Consider the following 19,729-nt stretch of genomic DNA (forward strand, 5'->3'; position numbering starts at 1 on the left):
TTTCAGAGAGAGAGAGAGGTGGCCATGCAAACGTTGTGCCTGCCAGCCCCGCGAAGCATGCAGGACGTCGTATTCATCCCTCCCCCATCCATGTGCGCATGCGTAAGCCCTTGGGAACAGCGAAGAGAAGCACCCAAGAGCCAAACAGCGATCAAGGAAGCGACGCGGCAGCCCAATAAACCCCGTAAGCCTCCGTTTGGAAGATCACCATGACGGTCGCTACTTTTATAATGTCCCCCCCCCCCTTCCTCCCTTCCTCCCTTCCTCCCTTCCTCTTTCCGTCTCCTTCTTTCCTTGTTTGCTCGCCCAGCGTGACAGCTGATCTCCGACGCCATTCTTGTTTCTTTTTTTTTTATGCATTTTCCGTTTCTCGGTTGCTTCGATCTTTCTCCGGTGAAGAGAGAGGAACCGGCGCACGACATAGGAAGCACAAACAACACACACGCACACACACATACAGACACAGACACACGATGTCCATCTATGTATCCATATATATATATAGATATAGATATAGTGTGTGTGTGTGTGTGTGTGTGTGTGTGTGTGTGCATGTGCATGTGCTTTTTCCTTTCTTCTCACATCCTTCCCCACTTCCCCACTTCCCCTTGTCCACCCCTCCCTCTCTCCCGTGTTTCTGTGTTGTTACATATTGTTTGTGTGTTGGTGTTCGGTGTATGTGGGGTGGGGGGACGAGCGTCTTTTGTGGTCCTCTCCGTGCCCTCGTCCTCTCTTTTTGTTGTCGTTTCATTCTTTTTCTTCTCCCCACACCACCACCACCACCACTGCGACCGCACCCCGCCCCCCCCCTCTCCGTCCTCCGTCCTTCCTGTTTTCATAATCTTTGTTTTCTTTCGGCTTTGTGCGTGTTGGTACCTTAGTTTATGGCCTGAGCCATTTATCGCCTCCTTGTTTGCCCTCCCTCGCTCTCTCTCTCTCTCTTTCTTGATCGCTGTTTTCTTTTGTTGTTGTGCGTGTGTGTGTGTGTGCGTGTGTGTGTGTGTGTGTGTGTGTGTGTGTGTGTGTGTTTGCCTTTTACTTCGTCAGTGCAGAAGAATACAGAACTCGCCACTGCACCTGTTGCTTCTCTACCATCCCCTCATCCCCCTCCACCGCCCTAACCACAACTGTCTCGCTCGTTGTCGATTGAAACCCCCATGCCACCTCTTCCCTTCTCTGAAACCGTACACGCGAGGTAGTCTTCTTCGGCACTGGCTCATATTCCAAGGCCCCTCCACTGTTTTTTTTTCCTTTCTGCCTTCACAGGTTTAGGCGAAGGAGGGGTTTGAGTTTGGCGAAAGAGGTCGCGCCCGTGTGTACGAGCGGACTACCTCTCCTCCCCCCCCCCTAGGAAAACAAGATAAAGACGCGAGGTGCTCGTGCTACCCGTAGCGGTGAAAAGGACACGCGATACGGAGTGAGTTCTGTAGCAGGTCTTGTTGTGATGGATTTCACCTCTCTTCCGCCGTCTACGCCATACGGCACTGTGTTTTCTTTCTCTTCAGGAAGGATTCTGGGCGCAACGGATCGTGCGTTGGCGTGCGTGTGCGTGTGCGTGTGCGTGTGTGTTATTCTGACTCTCTGGACTACTTCGTTGTGTCTCCCCACCCATTCCTCACTTCTGTGTTCTTGTTTGCTTTCGGATCCGCTGAGTGCTTAGTGTTTTTCGTAAGAAAAAAAATGGTTTGTACTTCTCCAGTCGTTTTCGACTCTCTCTCTCTCTCCATGTTGTACTCGTCTATTTTTGTGCTTGTACTGCCCCTTCGCCTACGTTAGTTTCTTATACATTATGGTTTTCCTACCTTTTCTTGTTCCATGTTGTGAATCCAAATCACGCATGCGCACACGCACACACCAGTTCTTTGCCTTTTATCCGCCACCCCATCCCTGGCCAAAAATGATCTACAAGCTCCGTCGCATCCTTCCTTCTCCCCTTCCCTCCCCTCAGGCACCTTTTTGCTGGTGTTTCGCCACCATGTGTGTGTGTGTGTGTGTGTGTGTGTCTGAGTCTTGCAGGCGCTTCGAATGGTCTCTCTTACCATACTTATGCCTCGCACACACACAGACACTCAGACTCAGACACACACACACACACACACTATCTCCCTGCATAGTTGCGCATGTTGTTTTGCTGCATCTTCTTCATTTTATTCGTTGCCTTGCCAAGAAGATCGTGCCTCGAGGGAACGCCGCACAACTGTCAGCGCCGCTGAGCATCGTCGATTCAACGCAGAACCGACAAAAAAAAAAAGAAGGGTGGGATAGATACAGTGCGCATCTCTCTCTCTCTCTGTGTGTGTGTGTGTGTGTCACTTTCCATCCCCAAAGAAAAACATATTTTTATGGCTCTTGCCGTGGGTGTGTGTCGATAAGAAGAGGGGCCACATCTATACATCTCTCTTGTCATGTATGCGTATGTAAGCATATATGTGTGTTGTGTGATTCATGTGCTCCCCCCCCCTCCTCCTCCCCCCTCCCCTCCCCTTTATTTTTTTTTCGCTTGTAGCGGTGTGTTTTTTTTTTCCGGTTTCGTCCTTTCCCATTGTCCTGCTGCTCGGAGTGTTGCCAACCTTTCGCTGATGCTCTTGGTCTCATCATGCTCCCCGCCCCCTCCGCCTCCCCTTCTCCTTCAGACACCCTTTGGCCTCACCTCACCTCCTTCTCTCCCTCCCTTTCCCATCCTTTTTTGCTTGGTGTGTGTTCTGTCCATGTATAAGCCCATGCATCTATATATATATATATATATACATCGATATATCTATATAGATATATGTGTGTGTGTCTCTGTCTGCGTACGTGTGCTACGATCGTCTCCTGTTGGTGGAGGGCACTGGCCCAGACGCCCTCCCCTCTACCTTCCCCCTCGTCCCTCTCGCTCGCGTGTCACAGGAAGAGTCACTACACATACATAAATAGACACACGTACATAAGTAAAACGGTGTGTGTGTGTGTGTGTGTGTGTGTGTGTGTTCTGTGTCTCGCCCCGTCCCTCCCACCCCTTCCCACACACACACTCGCACCTCGATCTCTCTCTCTCTCTCACTGGGTAGCCTGTGATCGAAAAGGAAAGACTTCTTTTTTTTTCTAGGTTCGAGCTTGTATGTAGATTCTCCCTCCCCCCCCCTCCTCCTCCTCCTCTTCCTCTTCCTCTTCCCCACAAACACACACACACACACTCTCTCTCCTCCCTCTTCCGACGCCACCCCTTCTTGGACTCCTCTTGTGCTGGTCCGCGCGGCATCGTTTGGGACGACGCCAATGTTTGTCTTTCATTGTTTTTTTGTTGTTTTTCGTGCTTATCTCTCCGAAGGTGCGCTCTTCTCTATGCGTATGCGCGTGTGTGCGTGTGGTGGCCCCCTCCCCCACCCACCCCTCACTCCTTCGTGTGCCTTCCGAAACGCACCGCCACGCAGCTTCCGTCTTCCGCGCAGACTCGTTGGGTGATCTCCCCCGAAAACGTGAGCCGAAAACGAAAACGCTAGAGCAGCACAGAAAAAGAAAAATAATGAGGAATAAACAACGGCACCCTCTTGTGGCAGTCCGAGGAGCCGATGCTGTATCGTTGCTCTCTGAGATCAAGGCACCAGCCATTCCACACCCATGCATACGCGTGCACCGGGCACGTAGACGGGCTCATGTGCCCCTGAGTCCAGCGGAGATCCTCGACATGCTGGCATGTGTCTTTGCCCTCTTTCGTTTGTTTGTTTTTTCGCCCCCTTGCCGTTTTCCTTCCAGCGCAGGGCAGCAGAGGAAGCCGCGCACCGTTGGACAGCAACGGCACCGGCACACAAGAAGGCACAACGGACCCGATTTCTTTTTGCTTGTTTACCCTTCAGTTTACGTGGTTTATTGTGCGTGTGTGTGTGTGTGTGTGTGTGTTCATTTTGTTTTATTTTTTCGTTGGTGATGTCAGTGGCAAGACGAGAGGAAGCAAAAGAGGGCGCGGAGAGACTCGTTGGGTTGCTGCTCCGCATACTCTGCACACCTGTGCGCTGCATGGCTCCTTCTCTCCCCGTAATCGAATGGATGTGATTTACTTCCGAAGACGAACCGCGCATCCCCCTCGCTCGCACACACGCCACCGTTGTCCCCTTTCCCATGCCTTGTTTCTCCCGTGTCGATTTTGCATGCCTTTTCTTTATCTTTGTGTGCTTTCTGATGTTTTCTTCTCGCTCTCGCGCATGTGTTGCGCACACACGGTACGACGGGTGCGACCCTCTCTTCTCCACGCACAGGCTACAAATAAAGAGAGAGACCCCCTCCCCCTCCACACACGCACACACGCCCCGAAACACGCGCGTTCGCATGTTTTTTTTTTTGCTGTTGCTATTGCGCGTGCTCTCACTCTCGCGCTCGACTGCTCTTCGAGCCGCCTCCGTGTGTGTTTGCTTTCCTGCAGCATGTGCGTAGTGTGCATGTGAGCGCTGAGTGGCCAAGAGGGCTGTGGGCGTGGTAGTTGGGGACGTGGCAGAGCCCTGTCTGTGTGTGTAAGTCGCCCTCTCCCTCCTTTACGGTACACAGCTCGAACACCCCCATGGGGTGTGGGTGGTTCCGGTGAAGGAAGAAACAAACAGAGAACGGTAACAGTGGAGTTCCTGGACGTCTCAGCGAGCAACACCGCTTGGCGCCTTACCCGAGGAACCGCCGCCTCCGTGTTGTGCGCACGTGAGCGTATCTGCGCTCTTCAGTATGCCGGGTCACGGCACGCACCGTCTCTCTGTCGCGGCTCTTCCGTTTTCCGCCTCGGTTGTGTTGCGCGTGTGTAACGCGCGCTGCTTCTCGAGGGTATGTGAGCGACAAGCTATGCAGCCCGTGATTGTGTTGACCCAACGACGTGACGGCGACCACCTGCAAACAAAGCAAAATTCCATGGCATATCGCGTCACAAGCCGTGACGTTACGATTCCAGCTCGTGCAACGAGCCGCTCCTTCTTTGCAGCGCCTCGCTCCTAACACCAGCGTTTGATGTCAAGATGGGTTGGCGAGAGGGAAGGCAAGCCGATGCTGAGAGAGAACACCGTCAGGCGAACTCTCTCCCTGAGGCAGCGTCTGCCATCCTCTTACACCAGATGCTCCTGCTGAGTGCCTTTCCTTCTCTCTCTGCTTTGTGCTCGGCGAAAGCTTGCTGCGCTGGTTCCGTGACACTTTGCGTTCCCAGGCTTCTGTGCGGTAACGCGCCGGGCCAGCGGGGCACAACGCCTCTTCTCTGTCGACGTTCCACACGCCCCTTCCCCCACACACACTTCCACTTCGACACGCCCGCTCCGCTCTGCAAACCGCCAAAGTTCGCAACAGTTACTCCGCATCTGCCCCGCGTCGCATCGACGTCTCACTCCCGCACGTGAGAGAGCATCTGCACAAGCTTGTAGCCCTTTCGCGCAACCCACGAACCCACTTCATTTTCAGCCTCGCCTTGTCGGTCTCTGCGTATTCCTTTTTTTTTGGGGGGGGGGGGTAAGTGGGCCTTCTGTTTCTTGGTGCCGGACCAAAAACCGCCTCTTCTCCCGACCTCGCCACTCCAAACAGGCAAGACGAGACATCCACTAACGCGAACGGAAATCATACTCATTCCAACAACACTTTCCGCCCCCGTGAAGTCTGAGCGGATTTATCGTTCCTCTTCGGTTATTCCGTTGTTTCCCTCTCAGCCTCTTCCCCCTCCTTCCCTCCCCCCCCCCTTCCCCCCCCCCCACACACACACATTCCCACCCGCCCCTCGCCCCGACCACCCATCCATACACGACAAGACACATACACACGCGACAAAATCCCCTGCCTTTCTCTCCCTCTCTCCGCCTTCTTTTTCACTTAAACTTCTTCTTTTTCCCACAAGACCAGCCAGAGCGCTCGGCAAGTCTTTTCAACACAAACCGCCTCCCTCTCCCTCTCGCAGGTCTCCATCGCCATCAGCATGTCCTACAAGGAGGTCGCTCCCAAGCGCGAGAAGGATGCCGCCTCAGACGCCGCGGGTATAGCGGCGGTGCCTGAGGCGGCTGCCGCGGGAAATGATGACAAGTACATCCACCCCGAGGCAGCATCCCTGTTCGCCAGGTGCCCGTGTGCTCGCCGCGTCCCCGTGTTTGGTGACGCTGTCGAGGGCTACGGGCTCAAGTTCATCATCGCCCTAGGCGCTAGCAACCTGCTCTGCAAGGGTATCGCGGATCAGATTCTTACCGGTCAGACGTACGCCATGATGATTGATCGCTACGGCATCGACGTGGCCCGCTACCAGCGCCTGTCTTCGCTTTCGTCCATGGGGTGGTCCATCAAGGCCTTCACCGCGATGCTCTGCGACGGCTTCGCCTTCCTCGGCTACACGAAGCGCTGGTACATGTTCATCTCCTGCGTCGGCGGTGGTGTTTTCGCCCTCCTGTACGGCCTGCTGCCCGCGAAGGAGGCGTCGGCTGATGTGGCGTGTGCCTTCATCTTCCTGTCGTGCTGGGGCAAGGCCAACGTGGATATCCTGTCCCAGGGCCATTACAGTCGACTGATGCGCGAGAACCCGAAGCCTGGCCCGGCGCTGGTGAGCTGGATCTGGCTCTGGATCATGACCGGCTCGCTCATCGCGACTGTGATGAACGGCCCGCTCGCGGATGCCGGGAAGCCGCAGATCAGCATCTTCGTGTCTGCCGCGCTGCAGGCCATCACCTGCGTCTTCTACCTGTTCAACTGGTACGGGGAGAAGAAGAACCGCGTGCTGCGCTCCGAGGACGCGCTGTTTATTCTGGAGGAGACCCGCAAGGAGCGTGAGCGCCTGGGTCTCGAGGGGGTGTACGACGGCACGGCGGGTGCGCAGCATGGTGGTGCGGCGAAGGGGAAGAAGAGCCCGCAGCACTCGCACTCGGATGAGGACGTGGAGGGTGCCGTACGGGACGCCCTCAACGATGGTCAGCGCGACAACGGTGAACTTGTGCAGGACGTCTACGACGACGCGTATGACGACGGCGAGGGGGTGGCCGAGGGCGATGTGTACTACGGCAAGCCGCCGGTGCCGTGCCTGTTCGGGCTGTTCGAGGCAAACACGGAGGTGATTTCGAAGAACTGGAAGATCTTCGTGTACAGCGTCGTCATGACCTGTGCTGTGATCACGATGCTGTGTGCCAACATGCTGGCCGACACGCTGGGCCTCCTGGTTGCGTGCGTCGTTGTGTCGACCATCTGCTGTACCACGTCCTTCTGGGCCCTGCCGCTGGTGATTGCGAAGGCCAACGTGTTTGCATACCTGGATAAGGCTGTTTCCATCCGTGTGGGCGGTCCCCTAAATGCGTTCTACTTGAACACCTACCAGTGCCCTGGCAACCTGCCGAACTTCACCTACACCTTCTACAACACGGTGGCGGGCGTCATCAACACCATCGTTGGTATGATTACCGTGACGCTGTTCAACTTCCTGTTCGCGAAGCATGGCTACCGCCTCACCTTCATTGTGACGACAATCATGCAGGTTATGGGTGGTGTGTTCGACATCATCATTGTGAAGCGGTGGAACCTGTACATTGGCATCCCTGACCACGCCATGTACATCTGGGGTGATGCTGTTGTGGGTGAGCTCGTGTACATGCTTGGCTTTATGCCGCAGATCGTGCTGCTGTCTCGCCTGTGCCCTCGTGGCTCGGAGAGTGTCGTGTATGCGCTGATGGCGGGCTTCGCCCGCCTCGGCCGAACGACCGCGTCGTCCCTCGGTGCCATCCTTCTGGAGTACGGCCTGCCTGTGTTCAAGACCCAGGATGACGGGTCTCGCTGCAACTACGACAACCTGCCGCTGCTGTTGTTCGTGACCAGCATGTGCACGCCGCTGCTGGCGATTCCGCTGAGCATGATACTGCTTCCGAAGGCGCGCATCTGCGACGATATCGACGTTGACGGCAAGGTGGTGCGCCAGGCCGTGGATAAGCAGGTCGCAGCTGCTCCGCTGTCGAGCTCCGACTCGGACGCGGTGATGGCTGCCGAGCCGCTTCATGGGAACAAGGCGGATGAGCGCGAGGCAGCGCGCGGGGAGACGGTGCAGGGTAAACCCGCAGGCGGTTCAGAGAAATAGCTGGCGCTGCGTGGTTCTGTAGAAAGTGTTGTGGCGCTTGACGGTTGTTTAAGGGGAAGTCATGGATGTCGTGACGAAGTGTCGATCCGGTAACGGATGGCACGTTTCTGGGACATGAGCTCTCTCTCTCTCTTCCTGCATGGATAGGTGTTCAGCGACGTTGAGGGTGCCGAGTGCAGCCTTTGCCTTCCGCTGCACGTTAGGGCGGCAAGGGATGGTTAGTCGCCAGTGGAGGCGGATCGGCCGGAGGGGCGCGTTTGAGACTCAGCAGGAGTAGTTGAAGACCGATGCGGCGGATGACGGGCTTTCCTGGTGGCCTCTCTGTTGCGGATGTGTTGCCGTTTTTCTTCATCTGTCGATGGACGCTGCGTCGTCGCTACCTCTCTCTCTCTCTCTCTCGTCGACTCCACCTTCTCGTCCCCACCGACTTTGCCGTGGCACCTGCCCCCTGTGCGCGTGTTGGCAGGGGGTGTCTTGTGGTGCTACCCGTTGTGCACCCGCCTGACCCACTCCGCGCCCCTTTCCGTCTTCGCGGCTCTGTCTGCCCCCGTGTGCAGAGGACAATACGCAATACATGTATGTAAAACACGACACGGGAACGCATGCAAACACGCCAACCAGTGAGAAAAACGTGACTTTCTGAACCCTAATGCGGCCTCTGACGCCGTGTGGTGGTGATGTGTACTTCGCGTATACGTGTATATGTGTGCGTGCTTGGATGGGGCCACGGGTGCCTCTCTCTGTCTGTGCTATGGTGGCTCGTATCCGCATCGATAAATTTCGTTCCCCCGCCCGTTGCGTCACCACCACCTCTCCATATTCTGTTCGTCTCGCAGGCCCTGAGCGTCTTCGAAGTCGTCGCGTGCAACGGTGTTGTGCCGTGGTGTACATCTTGCCGCTGCTTAGCAACGTGCGCGAGGAAGGGAAAGGCATGGGCAGGGGACTAAACCTGCCCGGCGGTGGCCGGGGGGGCCGCAGCCCCGAAGCTTCGCAAGTCGCTTTTGCCGTGGCGCTTGTGCACCTCTGCGAACGCACGATCCACAACGCCACTCTGCTCCTCCTCCTTTCCCTCCCTCCCTCCCTCCCTCGCCCGGGCGTGCATGAGTGGCGACTGCTTGTGCGGTTGTTGTTTGGAAGCAGTCCACGCTCACCCAAAGGAACGGGGATGCGGGGGGCCGTTGCACCAGCCTCACCTGCGTATGAGGGCGCAAGAAACAAGTCGACGAGCAGGATGACCGGCAGCTGCCTGTCGGTCCAGCGAGTACACTGCACGACAAGAACGACCAATGACAGTCTCCAGACGTAGGGCATGTCCCTCCCTCTTCGTTTTTTTCTGTGTGTTTCTGTGACGATTTCGTGTGCCCCTCGCTCTCTAGCGCTCTGTCTCTTGGGGTGTCAAGCTGTGTGTTGTCGCTTCGATTGCTTCGCTGCCTCGCTCCCTCGCTCCCCTCCGCCCCCTCCGGCACGCCGTTTGGTGGTGATGGTATGCGACTGGCCTGTCATCCTCCCCTTTCCTTTGGAACCTCCGTCGTCGACACACATCACACGCACGCTGCCGCCGGCGCGCTCCTGTGCCAGTATTTTCGCCTCTTCTTCCTCGGCTGTGTGTGTGTGTGTGTAGCCATGTGGCGTGTGAGAAAGAGGCCAGACAGAGGGAAGCGGCACATGGGCGCAGCCCGCCGTCCGCCGATGTCCTCCTTGCCTTCGCTTCCCCCTCCCCCTCCCCCTTCGCATGTCCTCCACGTCCACTCCTGGGGTCGGAGTAGGGGGGAGGGGGTCGCGAGACGTCAGTGCAGGTGTTGGTGCCCTCCAAGGCAAAGCGCCGACCCTCGTCTTCTCCGAAGTTCTTCGTTTTTTTTTTCGGGGGCGGGGAGGGGGGGCGTCATCTGCTCCCGGATCCAGGACCTGGACTCTGCAACGTAGCGGGCGGGCGAAGAGCACAAAGAAGCAAGCCGAGCCGAGGTATTCGCCCGGATCGGGAAGGCTGGATGCAACAGCTCAGCCAGGAGGTGCGGAAAGACAGCGAGGGCATTGGGAACAGGCGACATAGCAGGCGGCAAGGCCGAGGGAACGCAAGATGCGAATGCCGGGCTCATGAAGGAATGACCGAAGATAGGCATCAGCTCGCCACTGTGCGACCTCTGCCCTTGGTCTCCTCTGCTGTTCTCTCCTTCTACGCTTATGTTTTGCGGTGGTTGACGTCGGCTCCGCCTGCTTGTCCCTTTCTGAGTAGGTGAGCCCTCCCTCCCCCTGACTCTGAGAGTGTGTCCCTCGCGCTGAGTTTTGAGGCACACGTTGTTTGCCCTTTCTTTCCTACACGAACCCATCATTCCGACTTGAGCTTGCGTCTTGCCTTCTTATTGCAACGTAACCGCCTCTCCGCTGTCCTCCTGCCCCTTCCCTTTCCTGCATGTCGTATCTTGACCCTTTTTCTCCAATTCTCTTCGCGTGTGTATGTGTCGGTGGTCACGCCTGCAACGCCGTCTCAGCGGTTATTTCTTCGCTCTCTCCCTCCACACACACACACACACACCTCTCTCTCCCCTTCCCCCTTCACATTCCTTGTAACTATTCTGCGCGCCTCCTCTGACGGCGAATCCCACCCACACAATGCCTTGTGTGTGTGTGTGTGTGTGGGTGATTTGTTGGTTTCACTTTCCACTTTATGACATCTCCGTCTTCTATAGATCTTGGTGCTGACGTTCTGCGCCGTCTTCCATGTACATATATATATATATATACGTGTGGCTATCTTTATATACATGTATGTGTGTGTGTGTGTGTGCATGTGCCTGTGTGTTCTCCGACGCTGCGCTCCCTTGCTGTCGCACTAGGATGCGCGTCCTAAAACGTCGGCCTCTGCGAGCATGTGGGGATGTGCATTGGCTTGTCTTGTCGGGTGAGAGTGCGAACGGGGCGGGCAGTGCCGCTCACATATCTTTCCTTTGGGTGCTGTTTTGTTTTCTCTAAGTGCGTGTGTTCCCCGATGAAACCGGCCACCCCAACGCGCGGCATCTCAGGGTCCAGTGCCCCCACTCTGAGTGTGTGGGGGCGGGGAGGGCCAGTGTAGCCCATCGCTGCTGATGTCGGCAGTGAGGTCCTGGGTGGCGTGGCGTCGGAGCGACCGGCACCACCGAGCACGCTTGTGTCATCCATATCATGATCAGAGCCTTCAAGCAACTCGAACGCACCCCACCCTGTCCTCACTGCTTGCTGGTGGTGTGTGTGAGAAGGGGGCGTGGGCCACCCCGAGGGGTGCACGAGGCTGTGACCGGCACAAGGGCAGCGCACTGTGAGACGGTGGGCGGGCAGCGTGCGAAGCAGAAGCCGTGCGCCGGTAACGGGGGCGGCGCATGCGCTGTAACCCGTGTGTCCACGGCTGCCTCGCAGTACGTGATGGCACCTGTGGCAGGGCAATGCGGTGTGGTGAGGGGGCGGGAGAGGGCACGAGTGAACTCGTGTTGTGTGGCAGAGAAGGGAACACACGTTGCCAAGAGCAAGTACCACACGGGTGATGCCAAAGACGCCACCCTCGATCCCCTCTCCTTCTGCGCCCTCATTGTCGCTACTCGATGCCAACGACGGCGGAAACTCCTCTCATCGAGCGCCATCCATGTTTGCACTTCTTCTGCCTTTTCTAAACTGCCCATTCGCCTAGGCGATGCGTGGCTGCTCTCGCCATAAGTTGTGTTCTCCATGGCGCCTCCCACAGAGGCACGAACGCACACTGGCGCCATCTCTCCTCCCGATTCTCTCCGCCCTCTGCCTCAGCACAGCCCGCTATCTAGCACACAGATGCGAGGCATTCTAGCTCCCGTCTGCCTGCATTGCTTTTAGTGCGTGGTTCTCTGTGTCTGTCGGTGGCGTCACCCCCGCCCACATTCAGGACACCTTGCGCGGCCGCCCTTCTGCTTCTCGCTCCTCTCGTCCGCCAGCGATCGTTGTTACACAGATGCTGGAGGCTCCGACGCATCCCCACACCGCTAAAGCATCCCACACACAACCACGGCATCCGGAACAATCTGCCACACTCCTTGCGCAACAAATTACCACGATGTCCCGCAAGGAGGTCGCTCCCAAGCGCGAGAAGGATGCCGCCTCAGACGCCGCGGGTACAGCGGCGGTGCCTGAGGCGGCTGCCGCGGGAAATGATGACAAGTACATCCACCCCGAGGCAGCATCCCTGTTCGCCAGGTGCCCGTGGGCTCGCCGCGTCCCCGTGTTTGGTGACGCTGTCGAGGGCTACGGGCTCAAGGTCATCGTCACTCTTGGTACGAGCTACCTGCTCTGCAAGGGTATCGCGGATCAGATTCTATATGATCAGACGTACGCCATGATGATTGATCGCTACGGCATCGACGTGGCCCGCTACCAGCGCCTGTCTCCGATTTTGTTCATGGGGTGGTCCATCAAGGCCTTCACCGCGATGCTCTGCGACGGCTTCGCCTTCCTCGGCTACACGAAGCGCTGGTACATGTTCATCTCCTGCGTCGGCGGTGGTGCGTTCGCGCTGATCTACGGCCTGCTGCCCGCGAAGGAGGCGTCGGCTGATGTGGCGTGTGCCTTCATCTTCCTGTCGTGCTGGGGCAAGGCCAACGTGGATATCCTGTCCCAGGGCCATTACAGTCGACTGATGCGCGAGAACCCGAAGCCTGGCCCGGCGCTGGTGAGCTGGATCTGGCTCTGGATCATGACCGGCTCGCTCATCGCGACTGTGATGAACGGCCCGCTCGCGGATGCCGGGAAGCCGCAGATCAGCATCTTCGTGTCTGCCGCGCTGCAGGCCATCACCTGCGTCTTCTACCTGTTCAACTGGTACGGGGAGAAGAAGAACCGCGTGCTGCGCTCCGAGGACGCGCTGTTTATTCTGGAGGAGACCCGCAAGGAGCGTGAGCGCCTGGGTCTCGAGGGGGTGTACGACGGCACGGCGGGTGCGCAGCATGGTGGTGCGGCGAAGGGGAAGAAGAGCCCGCAGCACTCGCACTCGGATGAGGACGTGGAGGGTGCCGTACGGGACGCCCTCAACGATGGTCAGCGCGACAACGGTGAACTTGTGCAGGACGTCTACGACGACGCGTATGACGACGGCGAGGGGGTGGCCGAGGGCGATGTGTACTACGGCAAGCCGCCGGTGCCGTGCCTGTTCGGGCTGTTCGAGGCAAACACGGAGGTGATTTCGAAGAACTGGAAGATCTTCGTGTACAGCGTCGTCATGACCTGTGCTGTGATCACGATGCTGTGTGCCAACATGCTGGCCGACACGCTGGGCCTCCTGGTTGCGTGCGTCGTTGTGTCGACCATCTGCTGTACCACGTCCTTCTGGGCCCTGCCGCTGGTGATTGCGAAGGCCAACGTGTTTGCATACCTGGATAAGGCTGTTTCCATCCGTGTGGGCGGTCCCCTAAATGCGTTCTACTTGAACACCTACCAGTGCCCTGGCAACCTGCCGAACTTCACCTACACCTTCTACAACACGGTGGCGGGCGTGATTAGCAGTGCTGTTGGTGTGATTACCGTGACGCTGTTCAACTTCCTGTTCGCGAAGCATGGCTACTGCCTCACCTTCATTGTGACGACAATCATGCAGGTTATGGGTGGTGTGTTCGACATCATCATTGTGAAGCGGTGGAACCTGTACATTGGCATCCCTGACCACGCCATGTACATCTGGGGTGATGCTGTTGTGGGTGAGCTCGTGTACATGCTTGGCTTTATGCCGCAGATCGTGCTGCTGTCTCGCCTGTGCCCTCGTGGCTCGGAGAGTGTCGTGTATGCGCTGATGGCGGGCTTCGCGAGTCTTGGCCAGACCACCGCGTCGTCCCTCGGTGCGATCATCATGGAGTACGGCCTGCCTGTGTTCAAGACCCAGGATGACGGGTCTCGCTGCAACTACGACAACCTGCCGCTGCTGCTGTTCCTGTGCAGCATGTGCACGCCGCTGCTGGTGATTCCGCTGAGCATGATACTGCTTCCGAAGGCGCGCATCTGCGACGATATCGACGTTGACGGCAAGGTGGTGCGCCAGGCCGTGGATAAGCAGGTCGCAGCTGCTCCGCTGTCGAGCTCCGACTCGGACGCGGTGATGGCTGCCGAGCCGCTTCATGGGAACAAGGCGGATGAGCGCGAGGCAGCGCGCGGGGAGGCGGTGTAGGGCAACGCGTGAAGCAGAAGCCGTGCGCCGGTAATGAGGACGGCGCATGCGCTGTAACCCGTGTGTCGACTTCTACCTCACAGTACGTGATGGCACCTGTGGCAGGGCGGTGCGGTGTGGTGAGGTGGCGGGAGAGGGCACGAGTGAACTCGTGTTGTATGGCGGAGAAGAGGATGCCCATTAGGTGAGATGGGAAGTTTTTTTTTCGGATACGGTCTGCTATGTTTACGTTATATCGTCACTCCGCTCTGCTCGGTGGTGAGTGATGTGTTGCGGCGCGAGCCCCCTTTCCCGGCATTTTGTCGAGCCGGTCTCACACTGTCGGCGACTCAATAACGGGGGCGGCGTGCTCGTGATGCGGTAAAAGGGAAAGGTCACCCTGCGGGGTCTTCGATGCTCACCCTCACTTCTTTGGCGGACATTCTTGGAGTCGTTCTTTGTCCCCGGTTTAGTTTCTCACAAAGCCAACGTCGAAACCGAACGGGCTCTTCCTCGCACAAAACGAGCCCGTTGCACACCGGCCGATCGTTGCGGATGCATGTATCGTGCCACTTCCGCATCGGAGAAGTCTGCATCATGGGTGTGCTGAGTGCAACGCATGGACAAGTTCGTGAGGCCATATTTTTGCGTTTGTATTTTGTTTATCATTTTTTTTTTCGTGCTCTCATCTCCATCATGGATGACCCTCTTTTTTTTGTTCTCGTGTGTGCTGAGTGCATGTGTGTGTGTGTGTGTGTGTGTGTGCATGTGTGTTTCTCTAAGCATGGGATGTCGTGATGTTACAAGCAGGAAGTGGTGCATAGGAGATGACGACGGGACGAGAGCGAGAGAGACAGAGAAGGACCGAAACGCATCGTTCCTCCGCTGTTATTCTGTTCTTCGGATGCCCCTCTTCCTCTTCCTCTTCATCCTTCTCTGCCCTCTTCTCCTACCGATCTCCTTCGGTCGCTCGATCTGCTTTTCTCGGCCGCTCCCTCTCACGCAAAATGTGCTGGATGTGTGCCGATGCCGAGGCCAACATGGACACGGGGGCATCATCATGAAATACAACTCCGTTTCCGAAAAGTAAGCAGCACCAAAAAAAATCCCTGGCAGAAAGTTCTCAAGTGTGTACGCTAGCACAAGAGGAGTGGTTGACTTGGAGAGAGTTTCCAGGGCGGAGCTGCAGTTTGTCAGCACATTCTCACCCTGCAGCCTTACCTAATCCCACCAAAAACTTCTGGTGGAGAGCTGGATGGTGATTCGCCTGCATGTAACCATTACGCGTGTAGCCCTGCCCCCCCCCCTCCCTCTACCTCTCAAGGCTTCGTCCCAATGTCCCTCTCCCTGCTGTGTTTTCTGTTCACTTCTCTCCTCTTTCGATCGTCCTCTCGGCATCTCCCTCTCGCACACACACACACACACACACACACCATGCCCGTGCCCATACCCGCAGTGACGCATTAGCATCCACAGGCCCGTCTCGTTAGTCCGTTCGTCGTGTTGTTCCTTCGTTGGTTTCTTGGTTTTATTTTCCCGTCACATTCGACTTTGTTCATCGTCATTCTCTCCGGAACTCAAAACACGCCTCTCTTCCTGCCGTGAGTCTCGTGCGTTGACGCGTCTCACTCTCACTCACTTTCTCTCTCCCTCTCCAGCCCTCACTTTAGCCTTTTAAAAGACTTTCTAACTAACCACCGCAGGCATCACCGATCACCACCACCATCAAGCACGCGTGCTGCAGCGATGGACTCCCCCAGCGATGGGCGCATGCAGGACGACTTCAAGTCTGGCAGCCCTCGCTCCCCGAACCAGGACGCAGCAGCAGCGACGCCGCAGCGAAAGCCGGCCACGAATGACGGTCTCCAGAGCCCGGTTGACGAGACGGCGCGATTTGTTCACCCTGAGGCGACCTCGCTCTTCGTCAAGTGCCCATGGATGCGGCACGTCCCCATCTTCAATGAGGCAGTGGAAGGCTATGGTCCCAAGGTGGTCGTCTCCCTCGGAATGTGCTACTTGCTCTGCAAGGGCGTCGCGGATCAGCTAATCAGCTACTCGCGGCAGCCCATGTTCATGTCCCGCTACGGCATCGACGGTCAGCGGTTTCAGCGGTTGGCGGGTATCTCTACCATGGGGTGGTCCATCAAGGCCTTCACCGCGATGCTCTGCGACGGCTTCGCCTTCCTCGGCTACACGAAGCGCTGGTACATGTTCATCTCCTGCGTCGGCGGTGGTGTTTTCGCCCTCCTGTACGGCCTGCTGCCCGCGAGACCTGCCTCCGCCGACATTGCCGCCGCCTTTGTGTTCCTGTGCTCCTACGGCAAGGCCAACGTGGATATCCTGTCGGAGGGCCATTACAGTCGCCTGATGCGCTTCAACCCACAGCCAGGACCGGCGCTGGTGAGCTGGATTTGGTTGTTCGTCATGGTGGGCGCCATCGTTGCGGCCGCGATTCAGGGCCCCTTGTCCGACCAAGGAAAGCAGCAGGTGGGCGTTTTCATCTCCGCTGTTCTGCAATGTGTCACCTGTGTCTTCTTCCTGTTCAACTGGTACGGGGAGCGCAAGAACCGCGTTGAACGGGCGGCCGATGCAGCGCTGCTCTACGATGAGATGCGGAAGGAGCGCGTGGCACTTGGTCTGCTGCCGGCACAGGATAACAGCCACGTGAGAAGCGGGAAAGACGATGTGGTCGCCCTAGCGAGCGGCGCGCCGAGTGGTGCGGCTGTGGGGGCAACGAAAAGCTTGCACCCGGAGAACCACTTGTCGGATGAGGGCGTGCTGGCGTTACAGCAGCGCCAGCGTGAGGCTCTTGAGGAGGAGATACGCAGCGACGCCCTCGTCGTAGGGGAGGAAGAGGATGAAGAGCTTGCGGATGACGAGTACCTGCCCTATGAAGTCCCGCATCCCGTCCCCTGTCTCTTCGGCCTCTTTGAGATGAACAAGGACATAATTATCCGCAACTGGAAGATTTTCGTGTACAGCGTCGTCATGACGTGCTCGGTCGTGACCATGACGTGCGGCTCCATTCTCGCGGATACACTGGGTTTGCTCATCATATGTGTGGTCATCTCGACCATCTGCTGCGCCACGTCCTTCTGGGCCCTGCCGCTGGTGATTGCAAAGGCCAACATCTTCGGATACCTGCAGATGACAGTGTACCTGCAGCTTCCCGGTGCGCTCGACAGCTTCTACTTGGCCGACGCGGAGTGCTTGCCTGATGGGCCGCACTTCACGTACACCTTCTACAATACCGTGGCGGCCCTCATCGGCAACATTGGCGGTCTTATTGGTGTAGCAGCCTTCAACTACATCTTTTCGAAGCACAGCTACCGCCTCACGTTCTGCATCACGACTATCGTGCAGATCATTGCCTCCATCTTTGACATCATCATGGTGAAGCGGTGGAACCTGTACATTGGCATCCCTGACCACGCCATGTACATCTGCGGTGATGCTGTTGTGTATCAAGTGTGTTACATGCTGGCCTGGATGCCGATGATCGTGCTGCTGTCTCGCCTGTGCCCTCGTGGCTCGGAGAGTGTCGTGTATGCGCTGATGGCGGGCTTCTCCAACCTTGGCCAGACCACCTCGTCGTCCCTCGGCGCGATCATCATGGAGTACGGCTGGAGCATCACCACCACGCCCCCGTGCAACTTCAGTAACGTGCCATGGCTTCTGCTGGTCGGTCACATCTTGCTGCCGCTGCTGGTGATTCCGCTGACTCTGCTGATCCCGAAGGCGCGCATCTGCGATGACCTCGACGTTGATGGTAAAGCGGTCAAGGGCGCCGTCAGACACCAAGTCGCTCTGGAAGCGGCGCAGGCGGAGGACGGCTTCGAAGAAAACACCTCGTCGGTGGAGGCTAATGACGTAGCAACAAAAGACCTGCAAGCAGAGAGGAAGGGCGCGTGAGGCTTGGGGCACGCCAGTTTCCGAACGGCGAGCGGGTGTGCGAAGGAGCCGGGCCGGAGGGCAGACACGAACAGACGAAAAAAACAAAGCAAGCAACCGAAAGGCAGAAGCAGTTCACGGTGTCCGGGGAGGGGGGAGGGGGGAGGAGGGAGGAGGGCGAGGATCGATGGCGGGTGTACCACAGCGTTTTATTTTGTGTGTGCGCGAAAGTGAACCATGCACATCGCCGTCTTCGCCTTCGTCTCTCCCTCCCTCCTCCCCCTCCCTACAAGCTCCTATGACAATGTTGAACAGGAGATGCATCGCTGCGCCCCCGCATCGCTGTCCTCCCGTCTTCCTTTTTCTTTGGCTTGTGCTTGCTCCTGTCGAGTCGCTTCTTCCTGTGCCGTGTCCCGGTATCGCCTCCTTCCACACCGACCGAGCCCCGCCCCCTTTAACATCATCTCTAGACCGCCCTTGTTGTTTCGTCTCCTGTTTTATTGTTGCCCTACTCCCCCCCTGCCGTTCCAACTGCAGTAATGCACGTGAGTGTTCATGGAGCACACGCCAGTGTGGCGCGTGGGAGGTGTGTGTGTGTGTGTGTGTGTGTTCGACTCAGTGAGATACCAGTGTAGGGCACATCGTGCGCCTCATGGCGTAAGCACGCACGCGCACAAAACGTGGTTTCTGCCTGCCTGCATTGTAACGTGCTGACGGGTGGTGTGCAATGGTCAGGCGCTCCTAAACTGCTTTAACATCTTATTTTTCTCTGTGGGTGCCCTTATGCATATATATGTACGTGTGTGTCGGTATGGGTGTGTTGGCAGCTGAGAGGACCTAAGGTCAACGTGGGCGTGCGTGCTGCCCGCGTGTTGTCCGTCCCTGCGACACTGTTCCTCCCTGAACGTTTACTTTTTCTGTGGCAAAGCCCTCTGTCTGCTCTCCTTCCTCTTGGTGCGCGCCCCATCTTCGTCTTTCCTCCGACGAGTGTCATTTTCGTGTATGTGTGTTGTTTTAGTGCAGTACCGTTGGCGCACATATCTCGCATCGTGAGTTTTTTTTCTTGCTCTCTCTTGCATGTCTTTCGTGCTCTCTCCCCTCCCCCCCAACCCCCCTCCCCCTTTCTTCGAACAAGGGATCCGCTGTGGCCCGTCGCCCTCGGGCGTGAGGAGTGCGTGCATGTGCCTGTGTGTTCTCCGACGCTGCGCTCCCTTGCTGTCGCACTAGGATGCGCGTCCTAAAACGTCGGCCTCTGCGAGCATGTGGGGATGTGCATTGGCTTGTCTTGTCGGGTGAGAGTGCGAACGGGGCGGGCAGTGCCGCTCACATATCTTTCCTTTGGGTGCTGTTTTGTTTTCTCTAAGTGCGTGTGTTCCCCGATGAAACCGGCCACCCCAACGCGCGGCATCTCAGGGTCCAGTGCCCCCACTCTGAGTGTGTGGGGGCGGGGAGGGCCAGTGTAGCCCATCGCTGCTGATGTCGGCAGTGAGGTCCTGGGTGGCGTGGCGTCGGAGCGACCGGCACCACCGAGCACGCTTGTGTCATCCATATCATGATCAGAGCCTTCAAGCAACTCGAACGCACCCCACCCTGTCCTCACTGCTTGCTGGTGGTGTGTGTGAGAAGGGGGCGTGGGCCACCCCGAGGGGTGCACGAGGCTGTGACCGGCA

General features: G+C 57.5%; 3 protein-coding genes across 3 annotated transcripts; all 3 read left to right on the forward strand.

Moving 5' to 3' along the window:
• Positions 1-5,911: 5,911 nt before the first annotated feature.
• LMJF_10_0385 (putative folate/biopterin transporter) lies at positions 5,912-8,038 on the forward strand (the record flags this gene model as incomplete). Its single annotated transcript, XM_001681317.1, has 1 exon — positions 5,912-8,038. The coding sequence occupies one exon, from the start codon at positions 5,912-5,914 to the stop codon at positions 8,036-8,038; it is 2,127 nt and encodes a 708-aa protein (XP_001681369.1).
• Positions 8,039-11,990: 3,952 nt separating this feature from the next.
• On the forward strand, positions 11,991-14,189 carry LMJF_10_0390 (putative folate/biopterin transporter; the record flags this gene model as incomplete). The annotated part of the gene is made up of 1 exon (XM_001681318.1): positions 11,991-14,189. The coding sequence occupies one exon, from the start codon at positions 11,991-11,993 to the stop codon at positions 14,187-14,189; it is 2,199 nt and encodes a 732-aa protein (XP_001681370.1).
• Positions 14,190-15,938: 1,749 nt separating this feature from the next.
• On the forward strand, positions 15,939-18,080 carry LMJF_10_0400 (putative folate/biopterin transporter; the record flags this gene model as incomplete). Its single annotated transcript, XM_001681319.1, has 1 exon — positions 15,939-18,080. The coding sequence occupies one exon, from the start codon at positions 15,939-15,941 to the stop codon at positions 18,078-18,080; it is 2,142 nt and encodes a 713-aa protein (XP_001681371.1).
• Positions 18,081-19,729: the final 1,649 nt, after the last annotated feature.

The sequence above is a fragment of the Leishmania major genome, chromosome 10 (assembly GCF_000002725.2).
Source record: "Leishmania major strain Friedlin complete genome, chromosome 10".
In the NCBI taxonomy this organism is placed as follows: Eukaryota; Euglenozoa; class Kinetoplastea; order Trypanosomatida; family Trypanosomatidae; genus Leishmania; species Leishmania major.